This window comes from Durio zibethinus, chromosome 18, assembly GCF_047325235.1.
Source record: "Durio zibethinus cultivar Kanyao isolate XHJ-2024 chromosome 18, ASM4732523v1, whole genome shotgun sequence".
Lineage (NCBI taxonomy): Eukaryota > Viridiplantae > Streptophyta > Magnoliopsida > Malvales > Malvaceae > Durio > Durio zibethinus.
In genome coordinates, this window is record NC_143179.1 from 8,645,735 (window position 1) to 8,667,375 (window position 21,641).

Sequence of the window (21,641 nt, forward strand, 5' to 3'; positions counted from 1 at the left end):
TTTTAACCGAAGAATTTTAACATTATTTATAAGTGGGTCGAATTTTAAAATTCCCAAAAAACAGAAATACTTGCAAGATTGAAATTAGCGTAAAAGGATTAAATCTACATTTTATCTAAAGTTGAGGGACGTACAGAATAATTTGACCCAAATTTAATATACTTGTGTATAAAAAGATAATGGCAACAAAAGATCAGATGCAAGACTGTTTATTACCAGCAAGGTGGACGGAAGAAGTAACAATTAGCTAGCTGGAAAGCTGTCCGTATATCACAGAACTGCCACGTTATTGGAAATTTCCTATCACCAAAAGTAAACTATGGGAAATTTCCATAGTCCAAATCTTAAAATACTCGAAACCTTGGAAGCTTCGTATGTGTTTTTTTTTTTTTTTTTCTTATTAGTTGTTATATAACACTATTGCACAATGGTGTTATTTATAAGCTTCCATTTCCCTAAGTTTTTCTACTTCCTGCATCAAGACAGACACAAATCTCTCTTAATTACTAAAATGTATTTTTTTGGGTAAAAAATCTTTTTAATTTTATTGAGCACATCTCTTTCTTTAATTGATTCGAATAAATTTATTTATTTTAAATTTTGTGAATTCATAAAATTTTATTTTTCTACAACTTTAAATTTTTTAGTGAATTCAAACTTAAGTAATTAAAAAGGTTATATTTCACATACTTGAAATTTATAAATTTTTTTGTAATTTTATATATTGAAGTTGGATTTTTTTCATTTATAATCGATTGAATTTGATGTTTAGATTATGAAATTTTATTATCAATGATAAATTAGGAGAGAGCTAAGAAAACAATTCTCACCCAAATACTCATCATTTGCAATCATTTCAATGTATGGCTTGATTACAAACTTAGCACCATTATCTCTGCAGTATAATGCAATAATTCCATTTTTTTTTTCTTTAAAAAAATAAACTCAACAACACCAGCCTTACAATTATTTTGAGTATCATGGGTAAGTTTTGAACAATAAATTCCATTAAGTTTAGGTCTTATTCCAAGTCAATCTTGTTTTTCCTACAGTCTAAACTTATTTATTTATTTCCTACAGTCGATTTCAAAGGAAAATCACACGCCGAGTTTCAATAAATAATTTCAATATTTGAAATTGAGATATTTTTTCTTAACACATGAGATTTATCCTCCTTTTAACAATTTTATCCCGTCACAATCTTATATATGAGTGACTTATGATAATTTATATCCGATCATGACCTTTTACAAAATTTGCTCACAAGTCACAACACCTAATGAGTAATTAATAAGGCATTTTATTCTTATGTAGGATTGGTCTTTTCACATTGAAAAAGTTTGAATATATGTATTTATATGAGATTTTATGTTAATTTAAAAGAATTATTTTTAAAATTAATGCAGTGTCCTGTTTTTAAACCAAACAAAAAAAGGGGGGGATTTTATTATAGAATTGTTTTCATATCTTAACCCAATCTTAACTCAAAATTCCATTGATTAAGCAAATATGAGTTTTGCCCACTTTTTTCCCTTTAGCCTGTCAATTTCATCCTTGTTTTGAAAATGTTCAATGTTCTTCTTGCCCACCAAGACCAAGATATTTTAGTTTTTAACCCCCGCCCCTGTTAGCTTTCTATTGTTTAATTTAAAGTTTTAAACTATTTTGTGCCGTTTCTATATCTTGCTTGTCTGGATAAACCCCACCTCCCATTTCCTCCTATATATCATGATATCACTTCCTTCTCACATCCCTAAAGGCCTAGGCAAAGCGAAAACCAGACAAAAAGCTGAGAACTAGTCATTCATTATCATTCATATATTGAAAGAAAACCCAACCCAAAAAAGCCTCTTTCTTTCTCATACCATAATCATTCCACACTAGAAAGCCTCTTCGTTTCATATCCTGGGAAGGAAGAGAAACACTGAAAATCAGATCCCTTTTTTGGTTGTTCATTTCTTGCATCAATGGCAGAATCAAGGAGGTACATTTCTCAAACAGAGCTTGAAAACCACAAAAAACCAGGAGATCTGTGGATCTCTATACAGGGCAAGATCTATGATGTCACGGAATGGAGTCACGACCACCCTGGAGGGGCACTTCCATTGCTGAATCTGGCTGGCCAAGATGCCACTGATGCGTTTGTAGCCTATCATCCAGGCATAACTTGGCAATATCTTGACAAGTTCTTTACTGGGTACTATCTCAAAGATTACTGTGTCTCGGAGGTATCCAAAGATTATAGAAAACTTGCAGCCGAGTTTTCAAAGATTGGTCTTTTTGAAAAGAAAGGACACGGAGCATGCGTTTCACTTTGGTTCATAGCATTGTTGTTTTGTTTCAGCGTCTATGGTGTTTTATGTTGCAACAGTGCTTGGGTGCATCTTTGTTCTGGTGGGTTGATGGGGGTCTTGTGGATACAGAGTGGGTGGATTGGACATGATTCTGGGCATTACCTGGTTATGTCTAACAGAAAATTCAATAGGTTTGCTCAGATCCTTACTGGGAATTGCCTTGCAGGGATCAGTATTGCTTGGTGGAAATGGACCCACAATGCTCATCACATTGCTTGTAACAGTCTTGATTTCGATCCAGATCTTCAACACATGCCATTGTTCACGGTATCTTCAAAGTTTTTTAATTCGCTTACATCTTATTTCTATGAAAGGAAGATGGATTTTGATTCTGTTACTAGGTTCTTGGTAAGTTACCAGCATTGGACATTTTATCCTGTAATGTGTTTTGCTAGGATTAATCTATTTGCACAATCTTTCCTATTGTTGCTTTCTAAGAGGAAGGTACCAAATAGGGCTCAGGAGATTTTGGGGCTTCTTGTTTTCTGGACCTGGTATCCGCTACTTGTTTCTTGCTTGCCAAATTGTGGTGAGAGAGTGATGTTTGTGGTTGCCAGTTTTTCAGTAACTGGAATTCAACACATTCAGTTCTGTTTAAATCATTTTTCATCTAGTGTTTATGTTGGACCGCCTAGTGGAAACGATTGGTTTGAGAAGCAAACTGATGGGACACTTAATATATTGTGCTCATCTTGGATGGATTGGTTTCATGGTGGTCTGCAGTTCCAGATTGAGCACCATTTGTTTCCTAGGTTGCCCCGGTGCCATCTCAGGAAAATTTCCCCATTCGTTAAGGAGCTCTGCAAGAAACACAATTTGGCATACAATGCTGCATCATTTTGGAAGGCTAATGCAATGACAATTGGGACTCTTCGATCAGCAGCCTTGCAGGCTAGGGATCTCACCAATGCAGCTCCAAAGAACCTAGTCTGGGAAGCAGTTAACACTCATGGGTGAGATGGAAACTGTGAAGCTCTCCAAGTCTTGTTGCTGGAGTTATTTTCTCCTACCATAAATTGATTATAATAACTTCATTTCCATTGATATCTGCGGGTGCTTATCCTTGGTTTCAGTGTAATCATCTTTGTCATTGATTGGAGGCTTCAATTATTTATAGCTAAGCTGCATGTTTATGAACCAGCTCATATTTTTAGGATTAGGTCTTAAAATTTGTCTACTGATTCCTGCAGGCTGATGGATGTGAAATATTGCATTTATTTAAGTGGTTTTCAACTTCCGATTTGTTGTATCATTCAACCAAATTTACCCAATTGTCAAGTTCTGATTTGTATTCTCCATCAATAAAAAGACAATTTGATTTGGAGAAGTGGACATTGAAAGGACCATTGCCTGCTTGGCATTAGAACATCTCCTCTTAGTTGCCAACCTGGCTCCTCTTACGTGTAATTAGCCACAGTTTAGTTGGCACAAGGGAGGGCTCTGAAGCCTGGGAAGGAGCCAATGAAAAACACTATTGGGTGAGTGATTTTGGGTGGAGAGGACCCCAACCCAACCCTCCTATCCTTAACGGGCATCTCACATCTGTGAACAGTGGTTACATTGGAGTGTTGTGATTTGGGACCATTAAACAACAATAAACAATCTGGTTGTTAAAGAAATGAATTTTTTTTTTGTCTGGATTTCTTTTCAAATATTTCAAAAATAAAATTTTAATGCATGCTTGGTTCTTAAAACACTTATAACCAAATTAGAGTGGGTGGTAGGATTGAAGTCTAGGTATGTTTTAGTTATTCTTGATAATTTGCATACTTGTATCGAGAAAATATTAAAATTTATAAACTTTTATTATATTTTATATAATAATTATGCATCATTATTTGTATCGATATAAAAATATAAAATAAATTTTTTAATTTTATTAAATTTATATATAATAATTATTAAAATTTTAAATTATATTATATTTATATGTAACATTGTATTATATTTTAAATTATTCGATTTAATTTTAGTTATTCCCTTCCTTAAATGGAAATATACGGGCTCACATGATAATTGGACCAATTGCTCCATATCAGTCAATACATGAAATGGTCAAAAGCACGCAAAAGATATACTATTATTGGGTTCACTTAAAAATATTTTTGGTCCATCTTGCAATAAAAATTTCATAAGATGATTTTTCCTAATGCATCCAATTATATAATTCAATAATAGGTAAAATAGAAGTTTTTTTTTTTCAACGAATGAAATTCATATTTTCTCTTCCTCAATTCAAATAAATAAATAAATAACTTTCTTCTGTTGAATTTTTTAAATTAATAAAATTCTGGTTAAAACTTAAGACTCAAGACATCATTCTAGAGTTAGTTTGAATCTCAAAATAAACAGCATTTATAGATGAAATAGAACCATTTTTCATTGTGTAACCTAAATCGTGTAGTTCAATATTATATGTTTAAAAAAATTTTTTTTTACCTATTATCACATACTATTATCACATATATTCCCATGTTATACCATAAATATAATTTATTAAAAAAAATAAGATTGAATTATAATCGAAATTAAGAATCGAATATTTTATTAATATATCATATTATTGTTAACGAAGATCGATTTCTTTTTTTTTTTCACACTTTAAATCTATAAAAAAAGAATTTTAAAAGTTTAGTCTAATTTTACACAAATGAAAATTTATTAGTGAAACTGAATAAAATTTTGTGAGCAAATGCTAATTAACTAAATAAGGATGTAAAATGAAGACCCTTTCCACGCTTGAAAAATGACAATTTTCCACAAAAGCAACTAATAAACAGAGTCCTCATAATTGAAAAATAAGGAAATAAGATAATTATCCCCAAAATATATATAATTATCATAATAATCTTCAAATTTTGAAACCCATTTTTAAAAATTAAAAAATTAAAAACCCATAATAACACGTAGAGTAACACGTCCCTGATTTTTCTCCAGCAGAATAAATCGGCTGAAGCCCCCATTTTCATTCGTGGAGGTTCTCTGTATCTATCTGTTCCTGGTATTACTCTTTTCCTGCGAATATTTTGCGCTGAAACCCTGCAATGAAGGCTAAATATTCTTAAAAAGGACCAAACGAAAAACATGCAAAGGTCCGCAGGGACCAACATCTCCGCAGCTTCACAAGCTTGTGCTGTATGTAAATACCAACGCAAGAAATGCACTCCTAACTGTCCCTTGGCTCCTTTTTTCCCTGCCAGTAACCACAAAGATTTCCTTGACACTCGCAAACTTTTCGGTGTCAGGAATATCACCAAATTAATTGAAAAACTCGATCCTCAGCAGCGAGTCATTGCCATGAAATCCATTATCTTTCAAGCAAACACGAGGGCTAATGACCCTGTTGGTGGTTGTTACCGCATTATTTCTGAGTTACAAACTCAGATAGATTGGTATAAGTCTGAGCTTGAACTTGTGCGCTATCAGCTGTCCATTTGTAAGGCCCAGGCAGCGGCTACCCAACAGCAATCAGGGCAGCAAATGAATATGATGGTTCAAGTAGTAGATGATGATCAGCAACAGGTTAATGCTATTGCTGATCAGGGTTTGGAGGGTTTTAATATGTATGATGCTTTGTCTGTTCATGACCATCGTTGCCAAGGAGGAGAGGGAAACATTTTTCAGGATAGCTATGCCGCTTCTTCGTCCTTGTCGCCAGTTTATAATGTGTTTGATCCAAATTCCGTTAAAGTTGAATCGGAGGCGTCGCTTGTTCCATTGCTTTATAAACGGGCTTTGTCAGATGTAGATGAAGATATCAAGCCGCTTCTTGCTGTGTATGACGACAAGGGAGCCGGAGCGTTTCCTTTGGACTCCAAAGGGTCGAATATTCAATGCAGGTTTGTGCTATACAAGCTATTGCTATTCTTTATTACTAGCACTTTTCAATTAGTATTAAGTGCCGATGTAAAATGAACATCTCACATATGAGTTCCTTTCCATATCAAGGGAAATGTTCACACTTTTTTTTGAGAAATTTTCAACTAACTAACTTAGTTTGTAGTAATGATTTTTCAATCATCCAAAGTTATCTTTGTATGTAAAGAAATGTAGTGGCATGTTATTAGTAATATATAATCAGAATGCATATGTATGCACCAGTGGACTTCTTATCTCATATAGTTGAGTTAAAAATGACTTTAGTTTTTGATTGAAAGTGATTCAAAAGTGATCATCTCGTGGAGCAACAATATCGATCAAAGGCCATGGAAATACAATGACCGATTGAACAAGCTCTCTAACTTAGTAAAATTACTTTTCTCCATGTGCTTAGGGAAGCAAACCGCTTCGCCGATTCTCTAGCTAAGACTGATGTCTTTCGCAACACTGACTTAGTGGTTTGTATCTCTGCTTTTCCATTCATAAAATTTCTTCAAGTTTACAAAAAAAAAAAAATTACTAGTTTTTTCTGATTGTGTATGTGATTTTAAGTTGGTATAAAAGGAATTTTGAGTGGTCGCAAGGACTTATTGCAATATTGGTAATTGATGTTTTTCGGTTATTCTTATTTATTGTTAGCATTTGCATTCCTCTTCTTCTTTCAAAATGCATATTTGGATTGGATTACAATGGGAGAATTTGTTAGGAGAACAATTTTTTGCCATTTGCTATTGGTAACACGGTTCAACCTTACATTAAAGATTGTAAAAGCATGGGTTTATATGTTAAAAACAACACATTCCAGGGTTAATTTCATATGCTTTAATAAAATTGCCTAGTAAAGTTTGGTAGTATTCTTAATCTTTGAATAGAATAACTAATTGCAATGCCCTTCAAAATTAAGTTTCTGTTTTTGAGCTTTAATGTATTGAAAGATACATCCAGAGTAGAACATTTGCAACCTGCTGGACATACTTGTGTTTCTTCAAAGAGTTTAAAACAAAATCTTGTGAAATATATATAGATGACTACTCCCTTGTGTATACATGGCATAGCAATGTACCATGACTTTGGTAGAGGCTAAGGTTTTTTTTCTAACTGCTCTAGTTTAGGACTTACTTGCAAAGAATGATTGAACCAGGTTAGAAAGTAAAGCAGCTAGGAGATGTTATATAAGCTTTCTCTGCGCATGAAGGAAAATGTCAATCTGTTTGAGGCCCCCGTAATTGTAAAGATAAGTATATTTTAGTTTACAGTGGATTGTAAGATTTCCCAAAGGTCTTTCTTTATATGTAGATCCATGTACGCATCAAGGCAACATATTTCTGTGAACCAAGTTTGGCTTGATTGAGCATATATATAAATAGCTTGCCAGGTTTTTTGAGTTAAATAATGCATCTCTAAATGAATGAATCATTGTTCTCATTTTAATGCTGCTTCAATTGACAATCCAAAACATGCTTTTATTTCAGTGACAAACTTGTGTCGAAGGAAGAGATTGGGTCAATCCGACATGAGCCGAATTATGACCTCAAGGATGCTGCTTCCCTGTTTACTCTCACAAATGGCAAGGGATAGATGAGTTTGAAAATCCGCAAGTAGCACTATAGTCTTCATTTTTGGTGTCTTTCTCTACACTGTTAATATGGTTAGAAAATTGTGCATAAATTTACGGAGCATACTCAAAGTTGTATTACACTAGTTCAATTTGATTTATATGAGTAAAAGTCTTCGGGTTTTCCCTTGGAAGGCCAGGATTCTTTGGATTGGAGTAAAATTCAAGTTGGTGTTGAAATAAAGACCAGTTTTACGCAGAAAAAGAAATGTAACCGTGTAAAAGATTTACAAGGACCACGCAGTAAGCCAATGCCCAATGGTTTAGTTTGACACCGGAATACAGAGCAAAGCTATATTTCTCTTTGGCAGATTGCAAATGCGAGCCGCTGGACCCCAAAGCCAGCCCGCAGGCACCGCCCTGGATTGGAAATAATGGCTTTCCAGGCATGCCAGAAGACGACAACACCGTGTGAAACTGCATCATTCCATTTTGTATTCGTTTTCGTATTCATTTTCAGCCATTTTAACCGGTTCTCAGATTTTCTCAATTCAGCTTCTAGCTTTCAACCATATTTGAGGATTTCAGCATGGCCCCGATCAGGTACCTCTTGTGTCTCCTACCAAAGTTCATAAACAAGTAATACTGTAGTAATTTCAGCAGATTAGCAATTTCATTGGACAGGGGGGCATGCCAAGATTTGATCGACCACTCTTCCATTGTTTTGAGGCATCTGATTTTAGATTCTTGTTCCTCTATGGTGTGACACCATCTTGTGCCTCAGTAACGACTAGCACCTTAGCATCTTGTGTCCCACGTGGTACTGTTTCCAGTGAAAAATTACTAAATGACTGATATCACATTCATATCAAACCATATTGATCCATTTGTTTGGATTTAGGAAACTGTCTAAAGGAATGCAATCCAATCAAATGTTTTTAATCTCACAATGCAGACCCAAAAAACAAAAAAGAAAAAAAAAGGGACTTTCTCTATCATTACTATCTCCTTCCTCTTCTGTCTCATGAAACTTATTAATGCTATGCTGGTTTTCCCTATTTGAAGCTAATAGTTCTTTCTGATAGAGCAGGAGAAGAATCAGAGGAAAAATCATTCAGAATACAAATCGTCCCACCATTTCTTGCACCCTTAGTCCTAACATCTTCAATCATCCTATGCACCATGCTCATCTTTGGACGATCTTTTGGCAACGAAGCCACGCAAAACAACGCCACTTGCATTAGATCCACCATCTCCTCTTCCATCTCCCTGTCCCCTAACATCTCAAAATCAAACACCTCCCACGCCCACTCTGCTTTTCCCACGCTTTGAATCCATTTCACCAAACTCATCCCACTTTCTCCACTCACCATTTTCCCCGTCAATATCTCCAACAAGATCACCCCAAAGCTATAAACATCGCATTTTTGGGTATACTTTCTCATAACGCCACCATCTTCACCGTTGTTGAGCATGAGCTCCGGAGCTTTATAGTCATCGTTTGACAGAGATGTGGCATGCAAAACTTGGTGAAGACCACAGTCAGAAATACAGGCATTGCCCTGTCGATCAACTATGATATTTGATGATGTAAGGTGTCCATGAAAGATCTTGGCTTTGCTGTAACCATGGATAAATGCTAGGGCTTGTGCAGCCCCTCCGGCTAGCTTTAACCTCGTACTCCAACTCAAAGGCGTCCTTCCTGGTCCCCTATTTCCTGTAAGAACAAATTAAGACAAAGTAAATTTATTACAGATAAAATTTATGGCAACCTAAATGCAATTGCACCAAAGTACTAACCATGCAAGAGAGAATGCAAGCTTCCATTTGGTAAAAAATCATAAACCAAAAGCAGCTCATCCTTGGAATTATAATATGCTATGAGGCTCACAATATTAGTATGCCTCAGCCCACCCATTACTCTCAACCACCCATCAACATCCTTCCTCCTCTTCCTCCTCTGCCGTACCCTTTTCACCACCACCACATCACCGCCGTCCATCAACACCTTATAAGTGGTCCCCAAACTTCCTTTTCCTAACAACTGAGCCGAAGATTTCAACAAATCACCCACTTTTATAAAACCCTTGCACCCTTCAAACACCACCATTTCCTCCGCCTCCACCTCCCGTTTTCTGGAGCAACTTCGCCTTTGCAATTTGGACCCACTTTTTGCTTGTAGAACTCCCTTGTGGGCTCCACCAGAACAACACTTGTACCGGCAGCAACACCACGTGATAGTAAACAGCGCGGCTGTCACCGCCACTACATCGACGGCGATGATCATCAGTACCACCCTATCGCTTAAACTCTTGCTTTCGGGATGATGCATCCATTGTTTTAAGGGCGCAGGAAGAGCCGTTGGATTAAAACAAACGGACGGCAGAGGCTGCCCGCAGAGGTCCTTGTTTCCTTCAAAGGAAGAGGCAGGGAAACGAGACATCCAAGTGGGGATCTTGCCGGAGAGCTTATTATTCGAAACGTTGAAGTCTAACATGGAAGAAGATAAGGCAATTGAGTTGAGGGGTCCGGAAAACGAGTTGGACTCGAGACGGAGAGTCAACAAGAAAGGCAATCGAGTCAACTTTGCCATTGGAATCCCGCCGTGGAAATTGTTATGTGAAAGATCGAGCCGGTGGAGCCGCCTGAGAGTGGATATTCCGGTCGGGAATACTCCAGAGAAGTGGTTTCCAGAGAGATAAAGATGCCTTATATAACGCCATGAAGAGACGTTAAAAGAGGAGGAAGAGAAAAGGCGGTTATTTTTTAGGCTGAGGAGTCTTAGTTGAGAAAGCTGACTCAATGATTGAGTCGACCCAGAAATGTTCATGTTATCAAGAACAAGTCTTGTGATTCGGTGAGTAGTAGGGTTGCATGTAACACCATACCAAGAATCAGAGCAAGGGCTAGATGAGTTCACCCAGGAGGAAAGCGAGTTTGAAGGGTCAAAAACAGAGTCTTTGAAAGACAACAATACGTCAAAATCAACACTACATTGACCGAGAGAGAAGAACAAGAAGTAAATTATGAATAACATTTGTTCTCCTCCTGCTTTTCGTTTTCCTCTGTAAGTTTCCCGAGAAAGCGAAGGAAAATAGAAAATCAAGAATGGAGCGAATAGCAGGGTTGAGCGAACGAGAGAGATAAGTAACCGTCGATATTTGAGGACAATAGGAAGGTGACACGTGAGAAGGGAGCGTTGAACACGCGCTGCCATAAAAGCCCAACACGAGATTACGTCAGGGCATGAAAAGGAGCAGAGAATAAGAAAAGGATTAGCGTTCGGAACAGTGGGATTGAGACTTCCCTGTAATAGGATTCCAGCAATTGCTGAAGTGGACAACACTCGTACAAATTTTTTCTGGTTCTATACTTTTATTTGCCTTCTACTTCCAGCAGGACAGGAACTAAAGAACATCGGATAAAAATTTTCCTACAACCAATCACATTTCTTTGCCCGACAACCAAAAAAATGTAACCCAAAAAAATGTAACCTAAATCAGATCAGACTTCAAAAGCTTTGTTGACCAAGGAATTTTTGTTATTATCATGATCCATTATTGAAAAGATACAACTCAAGTTAAAGTTTCTTACATCAAATTCTTGAGATTTTTCGTTTAAAACATAAATTAATGTAGTATGATGTTGCTTGACATCCATCCTGAAATTTATCTAAATGGTCGATAATTTTCAAGCATTTGTAACTTTTGTCGTTTCCATGATGTATCTGCAGGATTAGTTCACTTCACTCCTCGGATGTGGTCGACACAAGCGTTACAACAGTTTCTGTGCTTGATTTCTTCTTGAATTGGCTCGAGGGTAGCTGGCTATGGGCCAACTCTAGATTGCCAGATCATCGACAGACAAATTCTAATACAAGCTGCCAGGCCATGTCGGCCGAGAGAAATTCAACATCCCAAGCTGACATTTTCGAAGCAGATATTTATCTCGAACGATTTGGCCCACCTCCGAACCATTTTGAAATCTGGTTACAGATTAATCCAGTCCAAATACAAGAAGGTCCAGAAGCAAAGGCTTAAGTTGTCAAAAATCTAGTAGTAGTTGACACAATCTCTCTCTACCCTTTAGTTATTTCCATGGATAGTTTCGGGTTGAATGGAGTAGATTTTTACTCGTCTTTGACATAATTTTTAAATTTAATATTTAAATTTGATATAATTTGACATTAAAATATTATTTTTTTATATTCAATTTTGATTTATTTTATATATTTTTTAAAAAATTAATTTTATAAAATTAAATCGAAATTCATCTATTACCAATTGAATCACCAACCCTATTACTCATTTCCTATTGGCTATTATTTTGTTTTAGCATTTTTTTTGTTTTAAATCTTTTAGTTTTTAATAATCATTTTGAATTTTGATTAATTCAAAATCGAGCTAAGTTAAATTTTATAAAAAGAATAAATGTTCACAAAATTTTTTTTATTTATAAAATTTAAAATCAAAATTTTATTTGAAGAAAATCCAATTTTTTACCATTTGAATAGAATGATTTTATTTCTAGCATTTTAACTTTTACCTCAGTGTTTAACCGAATAACAGGGTGTAAGAATCTTGTGTTTTCCCCTCTAATCAAGAATCTTGTACATTGGGAACAAGTCAACTGGTAGTAAATTTTATTGATCAAAGACCAGCCAGAATGGTCCAAAAATCCATACTTGTAGTCAAGCTGAGTGGGATTTGAGCACTTACGATCAAAACTCTTTAAGAAAAGTTTGCAGACATCTGACAAAATTCCAAATGCCCCCTGTTTAAGCAGACCAATAAGAAACAGAAACCACGTGCACACGAATTTAATCACTTTCGCCATCATGGGATGCACTTGAAAACATTAATTATAAAATCATACTAGAAGAATATGAGATTAACAAGTCTCATCCTCGGCCCTTTTTATAATAAAAAGAAAGAAAAAACCTTTTAATGGTATTCATAACTCATGTCAGTCGTTTTAGGCATTTCCCCACGAATAATTTGTTGACAGCAAAACCTTTGGCTCTAATCATTTTGGTCATTTGCCAGAAAGAAATCATGGTTAAGTTATACCGACAATGTTCGAACTTCAAACTAAAAGACATGGGAACTCAGACAAAGTACTGCAATCCCATGATGTTCTTCTGGTTCTTTGAACTTTTTTTCTGCATGAGAACTGTTTGAATTCCGGTTCACGGAAGGCAAGAGAAAACCATTGATTTCAGTACTTTTAGGCATTGGGGATGTAACCTGGACTTGGGGCTAGTTTAGGCACGTTCTAAAACCATCAAAAGAAGTCATCAAATTTAACCTCAGTTCCATGATTGGACTGCTTGCCACGCAATGCCAATCACATTGTTTTACTAAAAGAAAGCGAAAAGTAAAATCCTTTATCAGTAATCGATTCACGCTTTTCTGTCTTACTCTTCTAATTTTTATAGTGATTAAGAACACAAGGCAAAATTAAAACCAGCAATCAAAACAAGATGACCAGAGTAAAATTACAGTAAAGGTGGAAATTAAATTTCATATAATTGATAGTAATTCTCTTAATGTATATTATAACATTGCATTCATGAAATAAAATGAAAATCGTAAATCACTTACAACACCAGAATTATGTAAAAAACTTATAAAAAAAAAAAAAAAAAAACTAATTTCAACATCTTGTTCTTCAGAGACTTCGGCCTCTCCTTCCTAAATCTACTAACAATTAATCCCTCAAGTTTTATTTTTTTTCTCAATTTCTCATCCCACAATTGGTTCTTGATTTGTTGCATGATTTTTTTTTTTTTGGTCACTTATTTTACTAACCCCAAAGAAGTTAAACAAAAAAGAAAAATCTAAAGCATTGAAAAAGTAAGTAAAAATGGGATTTGAGGTGTGTTCTCAAAAGGTCCATTTCCAGATCTTGATCCGGAGATCAACCTTACACTTGGCCCCAGAAACATTAGCCACCGACGGTGACTTACCTTTTGGTACAACCCCTTTAATCCCATCACAAGTAACCCTAATCCCAACTTTCTTGCTCTTCAATCCATCCATTTTCACTGTCACTCTAGTATCCATCTGAACTTTCAACAAAATCCCATTTTTCTTCTTCAGATCCGGTCTTAAGTTGTTCGCTGTCTCCGCATCTAGATCACTCGATGTCGTTACCACAACCCCCCCGAAAGTTGTCTCATTTTTGCTGTTACTGACGAAAGCTGGCAATGTTCCGTTGCCTATAAAAACATCGCTGTTGCTTGATACGCATGAAACGACAAAAGGGTCGTAAGAGAAGGAAAGATGGGAGTTTGGGTTTTTGGAAGAAAGGGTTAAGTTGAAAAGGGTTGAGAGGTGGGAAGAGGAGGAGTCCGCGCTCGTTGTTAGGTTTAACCGGTTGATACGGAGGGAAGCAAGGGTAAAAGAAGGTCGCTGAGGGCGATAAAGGACGTAAAGAACGGTGCCAGTTATGGCTACTAAAAGGGCAAGAATGAGAATTAGGAGGATGGCCCAGAAACAGCAGCAGCAACAATAGTTTCGCCGAGGACGGTGGTGGTAACGGCGGTGATGGGGTTGTGGACGGTATGGTGGGCGAGAAGTGGGGTTGTAAAGATGGGATTTTGTGGTGCCACCGTTGGTTGTAGCTGTTGTAGTGGCTGCGGCCCCTCCAGTGCCGCCGTTGGCGGCAGGTGGAGCAGCAACGGTGGCTGTAGGTTTGGAAGAAGGGAAGACTCTATCTGACATTGTGAAAAAGAAAAAGAAAAAACACGGCGTTGTTGGAGGGTTTTTGGAAGAGAAAGCCGAGAGTGAATGGTGAGATCTGCAAAGAGAGAAAGAGTGAATTTGAGGTGAAAAAATTCGAAGAGAAAGGAGAGGTACTCTCCATCGAATGCAACCATATTTAGATTTTTTTTATTATTATTATTGTAAACTTTTTAGCTATATAAAATATTAAATTCATATATTTATATCATATTTTATAAAAAATTATATATAATAATTTTTATTCACATATAAATATTAAAATTTTTTATTTTATTAAATTTATATATAATTGTTATTAAAAAATTTAATTAATTTTTTTAATATTTTTTATATAATATTTATATAGTATCAAATTTTAGATTATAAATCTAATTTCAGCTTTTCATACTTCAATATCAAGTATTTTGTTTGTAAATTATTCGAAGGAACATCTCACACGTTGGTGATCCTTCATGTTTTTTTTTTTTAGATCTATTGCCTTTTGAGGTGTGATGATACGGTAAATCATCAGAAACATGGGGTCTACATTTTTTCTGTGGTTAAAGATTTTTTATCGGACGGTTTAGAGAAGTTTACATTCACAAAAGAGTGTGACAGTTTTTAAGGAAAAAATTTTTGATTCCGTGCTGTTGATCTCATCTGTTAAGGCAAGAATCAAAGTTGTACAAAAAAACTTTTTTGGATTAATTACAAAAAAATTTACTAATGATTAGCTTAAATGTAATAATAATTATTATTAATAATTAATGTAATAATTTTATTTGCTTGAGAAAATATTTAAGGCAACTTTAAAGAATTTTTTTAGACATTCAATTAAAAAAGATATAAGGTAAACAGATTTTTAAGCAAGTAATACTTATGAGTAATAAATAGCAATGGAAAAAAGAAATAAACTTGGAATAAATACATTAAAAAGAGAGTCGGATTTTACTTATAAATTTTAGGTGTAATTTTTATTAAAAGTCATATTTTTCATAAATAATTTAAATTTTTAATATAAAATTTGGTTAAATCTTATTATATATTTTGTTCCGTTAATTTTTTTTACTTAATTTAAAAAAAAAATGTAAATAGAGATGTACCAAATCTGTTCCAACTTCCAAATATAGGAAAAATGGGGGATTGGGAAGGCCACCAATGAGTCTGGCCTGAGTAGTAGGCAAATGTTAGAGATAACAAGGATGGACTGTTGCAGGGAGGGGGCATGAACATAAAAACAAAAAATAAAAATAAAACTTGATTATTAGTTAAATAATCCAAATCATCCGGTTGTATTAACTTAAAATCCAAGTCAATAACTAATTCATTAATTGACAATGTTGGTTTCGAGATAGAAGGATTTTTTTTTATAATTTTCTAATTGATTTTATAAAAAAAAAGGGGGGGGGGCAGCCACGATTGTGATATATATAATCACTAAGAAAATTAATGAAGCGTTGATGGAATGATGAATTTTGAGGCAATATTATCTCAAAATTTTTTATTTTATTACATTATGATTAAAATTTAAATTTAAATTCAAATATAAAATGTTTAATTTTGGAATCGATTTTAATATTATTAAATTAATAATTCATTAATTTTTCAATATTTTTAATTTTAGAGGAAGAGACAAGACCCCATAAATAATAATAAATAAAAAATAAAAAAGTTATGCACTTGTTTGTTGGTTAGTTCAGACTTAAAATAGGTAATGATGATTATCTTCGTTATTGTTTGGAGGTCATAGGTTATTGACTTGGATAGAGTAAATTTTGAGTTGTTTTTTTCTTTTTTTTTTTTATTGGACAGGAGCATTCCATTACGTAAGTTTAATTATTTATTTATTATCGTAATGATTTTGAGATTGTCATATATAAATAAATTTAAAAATTAAAATAAATAAAATAAATTACAATTAATTTTTTTTATGATGTGATTGATTATCTAAAAGTTTATTTTTTTAATGAAATTCTAAAAATGAGTTTAAAATTTGTCAAAAAGATAAATTTTGGTTTACGAAAATCAGATTAGGTTTGAGAGTCGATTACGTATGTGGAAGGATTAGCACCCCCACAACGCCCATAAATTGGTATCATTTAATCATGCGCTATTTTTTGTGTTGGATAAAATAGTTTTGACTTGAAACTTAATACTACTTTCCTTTCATTTAAATAAATATATTTTTTAAAAATTTTTATTTAAAAATATTCAAAAAATCTTTACGTTAAAGAATTATCTTAAAATTCTCCAACATTTAGGTAAAATTTAAAATAACTCTTTTCACTTAAGATTCAATACAATAATCCTTAAAACAAAATAATAATCTTTATAGAAGATAATTGTTAGTGACTCTTCAACATCTATACAGAGTACGAAGAATTATTTCCTTCGAATTATTTCCTTTGAATTATTATTTTTTTAATTTTATAATATCAAAATTTTAAAATATGTTTTTTTTTTTTGTAAAAAAAAAGTTCTATATGAGAAAATAAATAACGGTATTGTCAAGTAGCAAATAAATGTTAAGGACAGAGAGATACAACACGAATAACATGATGATGTATGTATGTTAATGAATATTATGTAAGATGAAATGCAATTGTAAAGTTAGATTCTTAAGTATAATAAGTACATCCCGACTTTCCAACATCTAGACAGAGCTTAGGTGCGACTATTCATATTTAAGATCTCATTTTATTAATACTTTTTATTTAATAATCCCGTTATTAATGCGAATTAAGAATTCGTGTGAAAAAATTTAATGAAATAAAGTTTCCTAAATACCCCATCATCTAAACGACATTCGGGAACAAATTACTTTACATGAGATTTTCATACGTGTCCTTAGGATTTTCAGAATAGTTTTAGGGTTTTAGGGGTTTTGAAGTTTGGATGATTTTTTTTTTGCGATGATTTGGAGTTGTGTACTAAATTTGGGATTTTTGGATTTGAATTTTGAGGTTTTTGGATTTTAAAGTTTGACATTTTGGATTTTAAGGTTAGGTTTTCGAGTTTCAGATTTTGGGATTTAGGATTTCGATTTTAGGGTTTAGGGTTTTAAGGTTTGAAATTTTAAAACGTGAACATCTCTAAAAATCTTCAACATCTAAGCAGACTTTCGGAGCAAGTTCGATTTTTATGAATTTTAAGAATATTATACTTTATATATATTTTAATGAAGATTTATTATTATTATTGTCTATTTTTTATTTATTAATCTTATTATTATTATATTTTGATAATATAATTCTCCAACATCTAGGCGAAATTATATTTTTGGGGTATGTTTTTATTCCCTCCAACATTTAGGCAGGAAAAATGAAAAAAACATATTCTTATTATTATTCCTTTAAAGTATTATTATTATTATTATTATTATTATTATTATTTAGCATTTTAATTTTTTTAGTTATTATCCTATTTTATTTCATTTTATTATCAATAAAAAATAATCAAATAATTATTTTAATAAATTTAAAAATTTATCATGCATAAATAAATAAAATACCAAAAATAACAAAAATAATAATATAAAAAATTCAAAAAAAAATTTTTTTTACTTAAATCGGATCGATCAACGGTTCAATCAATAGTGGTTCGGTTGTACCGCAAAAGGGTTTGATTGATGCACGATTCGGTTGAACTGGCTGAGGAGCGGTTCGGTCCGGTCTAGAGAGCAGTTTGATCTGATTTAGTCAAATCGATTCAGAGCTGAATGATGGGCTAGTTGACAGGTCGATTGCGCAGACCCCGGGTCGGGTCCAGGTTGACGCACGAATCTCCTTGGCTAAAACGACGTCGTTTTAGGCCTTTCTTTAAATGACATCATTTTGAGTTTCAGTATTTTATAAAAGCAAAAAAAAATTTTTTTGCTTCATTTTTCTCTCCTTTCTCTTTCTAACTTTTCTTTTTCCAAAGCCTTTCTCTCTAGTCTACCGGACGGTGACCGTCCGTCGCTTCGACCATCGTCTCCGATCGTCGTTCGTCAATAATCGAAAAGTTGTAAAAGGGTCCAAAAAATTTCATGTATTCTCTTGAGCTTCGATCTAACCTTTCTTTCACTAGAAACTACCTCAATCGACGTAGATCCAGATTTGAAAATTTTTGTTTCTTTTTTTTTTTTTGTAAAACGAAAACTAATATGATTTTTTTATTCTTGCAGGGAGCTTCGACGTTAAGGTTCTTCCCTATAGGGAGAACTATTTGTTTTTTTTTTTTTATTTTTTTGTTTAAGTGTTTGTGTGGGTAAGAGGGATCGATACTAGAGGGTGAATCTGATAGGATTAGGGTTTTTGGGCGTCTGTCTCTAGATTCTAGAGCTCCTGAAAGGGAAAGAAAGCTGGAGCTATAAGGGGATTGAGAGTTGGGTTTTTGGAGTATTCTAGGAAGTGAACAGGGCTCTGGTGAGAAGACAAGACATGGGGTGGTATGATGGCTAGGGTAGTGGTATGATGGTTAGACAGGGGCGTGGGTGGCTGGGCAGGGCGTGGGCGACCAGCGGTGCCGTGTATGACACCCTCTGGCACCAGCCCCTATGTTTTTTTTTTTTCGTTTAGACATTTCTATTTGTTTCTTTTTAATTTTTATTAATTTGTAATAATTAATTTATTTTTAATTTTAATTAAATCAATTTTATTGTTATTATTATTAAAAAAGTTCGGACAAAACTGGTGTCTATAGCTGCCCCTATTTGTATATTACTGAAAGTCAGAAATAGGGCAAATATAAGGACAACGATTTTGTTCAAAAGCAAATCATGGATTTCTCAAAAGTTTTTTTTTTTATTCTTTATTTTTTTAAACTACAAGTCGAGTGATAAAGAAAATAATCGAGACAACATCGCGAGTTGATAAATAAAGAATCGATCGGAATAACACCATAAGTTAAAAAATAAACAAAATGATTGGGACAACATCACGAATCGATGAATGACAAGATCAAAATTGAACTTCGATTGAATCATAAGTTAAAAAAAGAAGAAGATTGAGATTAAACCACGAGTCAAAGAACAACGATCGGGATTAAATCGTGATTTAAAAGTAAAAAGATCAGGATTGAACCATGAGTCAAGAAAATAAAGAGATCAGGATTAAACTGCAAGTAAAAAAAATAATGAGTATTGGGATTAAATCGCGAGTCAAAGATTAAAGATGACTGGGACTAAACCGTAAGTTAGAAAAATAATGAGGATCGTGATTAAATCGTAAATCAAAGATTAAAGATGACTGAGATTAAACCGTAAGTAAAAAAAAAAAATGATCGAGATTAAACCGTAAGTCAGAGAAATAATGAGGATCGGTATTAAAGCACAAGTCAAAGATTAAATATGACTGAGACTAAACCGCAAGTTAAAAAATAGAAGCAATCAAGATTAAACCGTAAATTCGAGAAATAATGAGGATCGAGATTAAATCATGAGTCAAAGATTAAAAAAGATCGAGATTAAATCGCGAGTCAAAGATTAAAGACTGAGACTAAATCGTAAGTCAAAAAACAAAATTGACTGAAATTAAACTGCAAGTCAAAAACTATAGAAATGATCAAGATTAAACCATTAGCCAAATATTAACAATGATTGGGACTGAACCGTAAGTTAGAAAAATAAATAAGACTGAGCTGTAAGTTGAAGGGGATTAGGTACCCTATAGATCAAAAATTTCAATTTTAAAAATTGTGCTAACATACCATTTTCAAGGCCATCATCTTTGTTTTGAAAAAAAAAATATTGATTCTCCTCGATGTCTCATAAAGAAACTTTCTATACAACTTATCAAGAGGTATGTAATGCGTGCAATGATTGTGATGAATGAAAAAGAGAAAGATGTCGTCAACAAATTATATCATGCATTTTCATCCAAGTTAATTCAACTTTTGGTTCAATTCTTTCAAACTTTAAAAGTTGCTTCCAGTAATCTCATCTTTCTAAATCTTTCGATTCTCAATCAGAAATCTCCGTCTCACTTGGCTTTTAGTCGCTCTAAAATCTTTTTCGAATCCTTTTTTTATCTCTTCTCTTTTGTTTTCAATGATCAATCAGTTTCATTTCATTTTTTCTGCCCTAATATTACTATTTCTATCGTCCTTATATTGTATTCTCTTTTTGAGCGATGCATTGTCTATTATGAACTTTATCGATCATTATCTTAATTTTAAATGACAAATGTAATGATTTCAAGTTTAAGGTTGGGTGTGAAACACGGTCAGTAATGGGGTATTTTGGGTTTAGAAAGATAAGTCTTTCAAGACATAAAGAACAGTTAACTCAAAAGTATTTCAAGAATCAAATATTAATTCTCTAGATAATGAATATTTGAATGACCTCAGCCTATTCAAACCAGGTCTTTTCCAAAAACTCATTACATTTGTGATCTTGTCACGTTTGATTTCATATAACCAATCCTTACCCTATATCTATGACTAATGAAAACTTGCCCCTAAAAGTCATCCTTTTTAATTCTGACGATGATTTGTCCATTTTATGCCACATTTCCATTTTTTGAAAGACTTTCTCCTAGCTTAATCTTCATTCAAGTCGTCTTTTCAAGTTTTCAGCTTAAATGACCCCTTTTTGGTTTAAACTGCCATTTTTGAGTTTTCAGTCTGAATCACTTTCCCTTTTTTTTTCTTTTTTTTTACTTATCTTTTTTTTCTTTTTTTTTTCAAGCAAAATATTTTTTGACAGTGTCGAATTTACAGTATTTGACAATTCATCACAGTTCATTTTTGTAAGAATCAGAGTTTCACCAGAGAAAGCTTTTTTTACCACATATGGACCTTCTCAATTGGGTGTTCATTTTTCTCTATTGTCATGCTGATATGGCAAAATCCTTCTCAAAACTAATTTACCCTCACGAAAGCATCGATATTGTATCTTTTGTCATGTGTTCGCATAATTTTTCTTTGATACATTTGTTTGTAACTGAGTACTGAGAGCCTCTTCTCTTCAATAAGATTCAATTGCTTGAAACAATCTTAAACTCATTCTGCTTCATCCAGTTTTACCTCCATCAACACTCTCAGAGAATGGATTTTTACTTTAATCGATAGTACAGCTTCCATCCCATATACTAATGAAAACGGGGTAGCCCCTATGGAGGTTCAGATTGATGTTTTATAGGCAAGTAA

The 21,641-nt window shown here is 33.6% G+C and overlaps 3 protein-coding genes and 1 pseudogene across 4 annotated transcripts; 2 read left to right on the top strand and 2 right to left on the bottom strand.

Annotated features, from left to right (window-relative positions):
• Window positions 1–1,685: 1,685 nt before the first annotated feature.
• Window positions 1,686–3,591, top strand: LOC111300415 (acyl-lipid (9-3)-desaturase pseudogene; annotated as a pseudogene). The gene has a single exon (XR_016329742.1). The product of XR_016329742.1 is annotated as an acyl-lipid (9-3)-desaturase pseudogene (transcript).
• Window positions 3,592–5,248: 1,657 nt separating this feature from the next.
• On the top strand, window positions 5,249–7,887 carry LOC111299268 (uncharacterized). Its single transcript, XM_022894354.2, has 2 exons — window positions 5,249–6,193; window positions 7,706–7,887. The coding sequence occupies exons 1-2, from the start codon at window positions 5,439–5,441 to the stop codon at window positions 7,809–7,811; spliced, it is 861 nt and encodes a 286-aa protein (XP_022750089.2). The 5' UTR covers window positions 5,249–5,438; the 3' UTR covers window positions 7,812–7,887.
• A 129-nt stretch (window positions 7,888–8,016) lies between these two features.
• LOC111299267 (putative leucine-rich repeat receptor-like protein kinase At1g68400) lies at window positions 8,017–11,356 on the bottom strand. Its single transcript, XM_022894353.2, has 2 exons — window positions 9,589–11,356; window positions 8,017–9,505 (listed from the first exon to the last, which is right to left on the bottom strand). Exons 1-2 carry the CDS (start codon window positions 11,003–11,005, stop codon window positions 8,844–8,846), a joined length of 2,079 nt encoding a protein of 692 aa, XP_022750088.2. The 5' UTR covers window positions 11,006–11,356; the 3' UTR covers window positions 8,017–8,843.
• A 1,935-nt stretch (window positions 11,357–13,291) lies between these two features.
• On the bottom strand, window positions 13,292–14,681 carry LOC149513682 (NDR1/HIN1-like protein 13). Its single transcript, XM_089746815.1, has one exon. It carries the CDS (start codon window positions 14,511–14,513, stop codon window positions 13,674–13,676), a length of 840 nt encoding a protein of 279 aa, XP_089602941.1. The 5' UTR covers window positions 14,514–14,681; the 3' UTR covers window positions 13,292–13,673.
• Between the last annotated feature and the right edge of the window lie 6,960 nt (window positions 14,682–21,641).